General features: G+C 43.7%; 1 protein-coding gene across 1 annotated transcript in view; it reads left to right on the top strand.

The window, feature by feature from the left end:
- LOC116515650 (bone morphogenetic protein 8B-like) overlaps positions 1 to 6,000 on the top strand; it is a 38,481-nt gene that overhangs the window by 19,843 nt on the left and 12,638 nt on the right. Inside the window, 2 exon segments of the mRNA XM_032227784.1 lie at positions 2,342 to 2,534; positions 3,707 to 3,855. Of these exon segments, the coding sequence (XP_032083675.1) occupies positions 2,342 to 2,534; positions 3,707 to 3,855 (342 nt within the window).

Below are 6,000 nucleotides of genomic sequence, written 5' to 3' on the forward strand. Positions count from 1 at the left end.
GGAGGATATTTGTAGGGCAGCCACCTGGACCTCTCCTACCCCCTTCATTCGTCATTACCGCCTTGACCTTTTCGCTTTGGCGGATGCGTCTTTCGGCCGTAGGGTGCTCCAACAGATGGCGACCCCCCTCCCCAGTGTCTTCGCCTGCCCTGGGACTTAGCTTGGGTATGTCCCTGCTGTAGCCCCTCCCACCAAAACCACAGGAAAAAGAATGTTGGTCCTTACCTGAACATTTCTTTTCTGTAGTAGAGGTGGGAAGGGCTACTTTCCCACCCTTTATGATTCAATGGGGTCGGGGACGTCAGGTTGTTGTTGTTGTTGTGGTTATTGTTATGGTTGTTCTCGTTCTTGGGATGTTATTTCCTTACATGATGCTATCAGCTTTTCCATTCGACCTCGTGAAACTGGGAGCTGAGGGAAAGGAGGTTATTTTAAAAAAATCCCTCAGTCTCTGGACCAAACAGGCTGTGACAAACCCTGCTGTAGCCCCTCCCACCTCTGCTACAGAAAATAAACGTTCAGGTAAGGACCAGTGTTCTTTCTATCACTGTACAGCACAGCCCTCCCTAAAATGGGTTTTGCCTTATGGTTGTCTTTCCTATTCAAACTGTAAGGCTTTTTCTCCTTTCAAGCATTTTCCTGCAAATGCAGGTTCAATTGTTTCAGATCTGTTTACATACTAGCTTCAACTATAGTGGTCGGGTAATGGAAAGGCACACAAGGCTAAAGGCAACAACAGCTCCTTATTAAAGTACAACAAGTAAGAACAGTCCAGCAAGTAAATCCAGCCCGGAGCTCAGCGTGGCTTCGAGCAGCCATTTTTTAGCGGCAATCTCAAAACACCCTCAAAACACAAAATGGCCATGCACGCCCCACCAACTTGTGCTAGCTGTGGAGGAGACCATGCCAGATTGTTTTGCCATTTCCGCAACACTACCAGCCAGCGCTGCAAGCAAAAAGGGCACATCAACAAGGTGTGCAGAAGTGAGCACTCCATGACAACCTGGCAGCCAAGAAGCCGAGGAAACTGACTCCACAAGCAAAATTCAGAATTTTAGCATAGGGGACTCAGTACACGCCCACAACTACGACGGGGGAACTCTGTGGATTCCTGCCACAGTGATAGGCATCACTGGGCCTCGCTCTTATCTTGTAGAGCTCAAGGACGGTCGGAATTGGAGAAGGCACGTTGACCAACTCCATGGCCGCCTCTCCAACTCTACTCTTAGACAACCAGAGATAACTCCTGCATGAGTTAGCCAAAGCCCTACCCAAATGGAGCAAACACTCACTCCTTCCACAGGCAGCTCAAACCCGAGGGTACCAGGAAACCTATCTGGTTATGTTGCAGGCCTGCAGCGAGTTCCGAGCAAACCGGCTCTAGAAGCTCCAGCTGCGGCCTGTGAAAGGTTCCAGGAGCTTCCACCAAGCGAAGCTGGGGAGCAAACAGATCCGTCCAACCTGCTCAAAGAACACCCTCCGACTGAGCTGTGCAGGTCAGGCAGAGCTACCCAAAAGCCCACCTACCTGCGTGACTACGTGACCAGTAGGATTGTTCCATCTAAGAGGGGAGGGGTGTTACATACTAGCTTCAACTATAGTGGTTTCCACCAAGGTCCTCTGTTCCGGTTTAATCTCATTGGTCAAAGGGTCTGACAGCTCCCTATAAAAGAACTGCTGTCAGACTCAACCTTCGCTGGATTGTACATAGTTGCTACTGAGTTAATAAAGAGCTGTTGTTACTGTTAGCCTGTGTGTTCCATTACCTGATCTAACAAAGATCAGCCATTGGTTTCAAGAAGAATGTAATTCTCCATACAGCCTGACATTGTGGGTGAGAGAGAAGCACCGGCTTTCATGTCTGTTGCGGGATTAGGATACACAGTGCCCTGGTTTCTAGTCTGGTGACTTCACCATTTTTCCACCCAAATTGTAATATGTACTAGCATCCTAATTTTGGAAACTTTTAATTCAGTAGATTATAATTGTATTTGCCTTTATGCAACCACATCACATGGAACTCATATTTGCAATCAACTGCTCTTGCAAGATCATTTTTACAAGTACAGTTACCAAGGTAGATATCATTATTTTAGTTTGTTTGTGACACCTGTTGATTAAACATCATTTGTCCGATTCACTGTAGTTTCTCTTAGCCATCCAAATGTATTTTAGACTGCTGCATTGCTTTTAATTAACCATTATTATTAATTGAATTTGGATTTTACTTCTAAAGTAATTTGTAAGTCTATACTTTGAGACCTTATTTGAAGCAGAGAATGTAAGTAACGGAGGCCCAAATAAATGCCTTTGCTTTTTTGATGTGTGCAACTCTGTTCAGTTGAGCTGGACAGAGGTATTTTCCAGAAGAAGCCTTACTGGAAAGAATTCAGGTTCGACTTAACTCAGATCCCAGCGGGGGAGACTGTCATGGCGGCCGAATTCCGAATTTACAAGATGAAAAGTTACACCTGCCATGTTAATCAGACCCTTCACATCAGCATTTACGAGGTCATCCAGGAGCACCCAAGCAGGTACAAAGAGACCCAAACTTTTGATTTCAGGCCTTAGCTGACTGGTTGGTGGCTCCAGCCCCTGTTTCTCTGATTAAACATTTCAATTGAATGGGAACGAAAAAGCTACCAAGAAGAATTCTTCTTCTTGCCAGCGAATGACAAGATGTTCTGCTTTGTTAATTTTGCTTCTCCTCTCTCACTAAAGGGGCTGTAGCAAAACATCCCTTGACTCCAAAGGGACAATCATTTGAAACTGCAGACAAGACTGATGTTTGTACATCTGTTAATAAAAATCAGACAATGTAAAAATAAAAGCAGCAGAGGTCAAAGATTTGCAATTAAAGCATGGAGGAATCCTCTTATCTTTAGACATGCATTTAAGACCATGTTTGGGACTAGAATTTCCATTGCTAAGCAAGGTGATTGTTAAGTGAGTTGTTCCCAATTTAACAAACTTTTTGCCACAGTTGTTAAGTGATTCTAACTTCTCCCATTGCTGGTCAAAAACTGGCTGGAATGGTTGCAAATGGTGATCACCTAACCCTGCGATGCCACAACCATCATAAATACATGCCAATTGCCAGGCACTCGAATTTAGAACATGTGACTATGTGGATGCTGTAACAGTTGTAAACTTGAGAACTCGTCATAACTCACCTTTTTTCTGGTGACACTGTAACTTTGAATGAGCGTTAAAGGAGTGAGGGTGAATTGAGGACCAGTCTAGGTGTTTCCAACTTTTCCTGTTCAACCAGGGGCAAGCACAAGGCCTTCGGCTGTGTGTGTCCGAAGAGCCATCACCCGGATCACCTGCTGGTTTATTTGGGCCCCTGAAGATTGATGTGCTATGTACCACTTCTGTAGCTGTACCAATCCTGCCCATAGTCTTCCCGTGTCAAGCAAGCCTTCTTGGCCTGCTTTCCTTTCTCAGAATTTAAGAATGTGGGAAGATGAGGAGAGTGGTTCTTGCCACTGGCCTGCCATCGGGTGGGATGAAAGCCAAGAGCAGATGTCTTAGTCTTGAAGGCTCTGCTCAAGAGCCAGGGATGGGTGGGAGAGGAATTTACTTAGTAATTCCTTTTTTAAACCACTCAAGAGTTAAAGCTCTCTGATAGTTTATGATAACATCTGGCATGTTCACTGTTTTCATTTTAACCTGAAAGGCTCTGATATATTTTCTGCTCCTCCAGGGAATCTGAGCTTATGTTCTTAGTTCTTCAGGAATGTCTGGCTGGCATGGATGGATGGCTGACCTTCGATGTCACAGCTGCTAGTAACCACTGGTTGTTGAACCGTAAATACAATTTGGGGCTGAGACTTTATGTGGAGACAGAGGATGGTAAGGCTAATGTGTTGTTTTGTCCATTCCTGTTTGAAGGGAGGAGATACTCACAGGTAATTGGGAGAAGATACCAACTCAGTAAACAGAAACTTTGGTTCATCTAAAGCAGGAGTCTCCCATGGACTGGTACCAGTCTGTGGCTTGTTGGGAATTGGTCCTTCCAAGTAGCAGGCAAAGTTTCATTTGTGCAAGTGGCAGATGTGTGCTCCCACTGCCACCACCGCTGCTGCCCATCCATGGAGCTGGAAAGGTTGGGGACCATTGAGCTAAAGGAATGGACAATTATGTTGCTATGTGAAGATATCAAAAGCTGCTGCTTCCCTAATGCTCCTTAATTCTGCTGAGGTTTTCTGCAATCAGCTAGGAATTGAATTAAACAGACATTCTCCAAGGCAGTTAAAACAGTCCTATTTCATCCACATGTCTGCCCCCATTTCCTTCTACAATGTTTATTCAGAAATAACTGTTATCCTTGCAATTTACCCTTGCAACATTAATTAGAAATTTCTGTCTCCTGCTCTTTGCAATCATGTTTTCAGGGAACACAACTATTCCTGCTGAAGTCCTATCCAATTAGTTTAAACAGACAAATTAAACAGATTAACAGAGGTGGAAGGGACCTTGTAAGTCATCTAGTCCAACCCCTTGCCCAAGCAGGAGACCCTACACCATTTCTGACAGACAGCAGTCCCAACTCTTCTTGAAAGCCTCCAGTGATGAAGCTCCCACAATTTCTGAAGGGTTGATTGCTCTCATTCTCAGAAAAGTTCTCCTCATTTCTAGGGAGTTTTTTATATCGTTTTTTATTTTATATTGTTTATACAGATCACTGGTTGAGTGGTGTGATACCCGAGTATCATACATTTCAATACAAACATAGTCATAGTTACCACATTTAATTTTCATTATTTCTTATTATTTACCCATATCTTTTTATTATCACCCTTCAGTTCTAAGCCTTCCTCTTCCTCTTTCATATATCTTAATATATTGATATACATATACAATATTTCCCCTTTTTAACTCCCCCTCCTATCATTATTGTTTTCAAAGACATGGTAATAACATTTCTTTTCTGTTTCTCATCTTCCATCTGTTTTGTTATTCATATTTCCATTATTTAGCTCTTCACATCTATCTATATTGAAGTTCCGTCCTTTCCTTCTTTCATTATTCAATATTTCAATATACACTTCTGGTACCAATAACAATCATTTAAAGCATTTAAAATATATATATTTCATTTTTTTTCTAATATCATCATTCCAACTTTAATTTTCAATTAAAACTTAATTCCCATTCATACATGTTCTTTCCAATCCTTTAGTCCATATAATTCTATTAATACACATGTTTACATTAAAATATATTCATTCATCTAATCACCTTTTGTTTAATTCTTTTCATTACTAATCTGTTCTGACCCCCTCCTCTGTCCAGTAACAAATGCCGAGACAAGCTTAACTGGAATTTTCACAGCACTTTAATTAACAGAAAACATAAAGTTCGGTGGCTGAAAGCCCAAGTATAAACTAACAGATAAGAACTGTTCCGCCCCAGGCGCCTGATGGACTCTATGGGATTTCAGACGGCGCTTGGGGAAATACCTGACTCTTTCATCCACTGTCCGGCGGAGTCCTTGGTCGCTGCTTGGAATATAGCGGCGGCGGAGGCTCTAAACCGGATTGCGCCTTTACGGCCTCTCCGCGGCAGTGGATCCAGGAGGGCTCCTTGGTTCACCGAGGAACTCCGGGAGATGAAGCGCCAAAAGAGACGCCTAGAGCGACGCTGGAGGGCCAGTAACTCTGAATCCAACCGAACACAATTAAGAGCCTTTATTAGGACTTATCTAGTGGCGATACGGGCGGCAAAATATGCGCATTTTTCCGCTCCTATTGCATCCGCAGAATCGAGCCCAGCCGCCCTGTTTAGAATAGCCCGCTCCCTCTTGAAAGGGAGGGATGCGGACGACCCTTTACAGGGTAGAGCTGAGGAATTTGTCCAGTTTCTGTCAGATAAAATCGCTCGGATTCAGACGGACCTGGACTCCACTTGGACGGTACCAGCCGAGGTGCCAGGGGAAGGTCTTGATCGGATTTTATGGAACGAGTTTCAACTTGTCGCTCCTGAGGAAGTGGACAA

Source organism: Thamnophis elegans, chromosome 12, assembly GCF_009769535.1.
Source record: "Thamnophis elegans isolate rThaEle1 chromosome 12, rThaEle1.pri, whole genome shotgun sequence".
Lineage (NCBI taxonomy): Eukaryota > Metazoa > Chordata > Lepidosauria > Squamata > Colubridae > Thamnophis > Thamnophis elegans.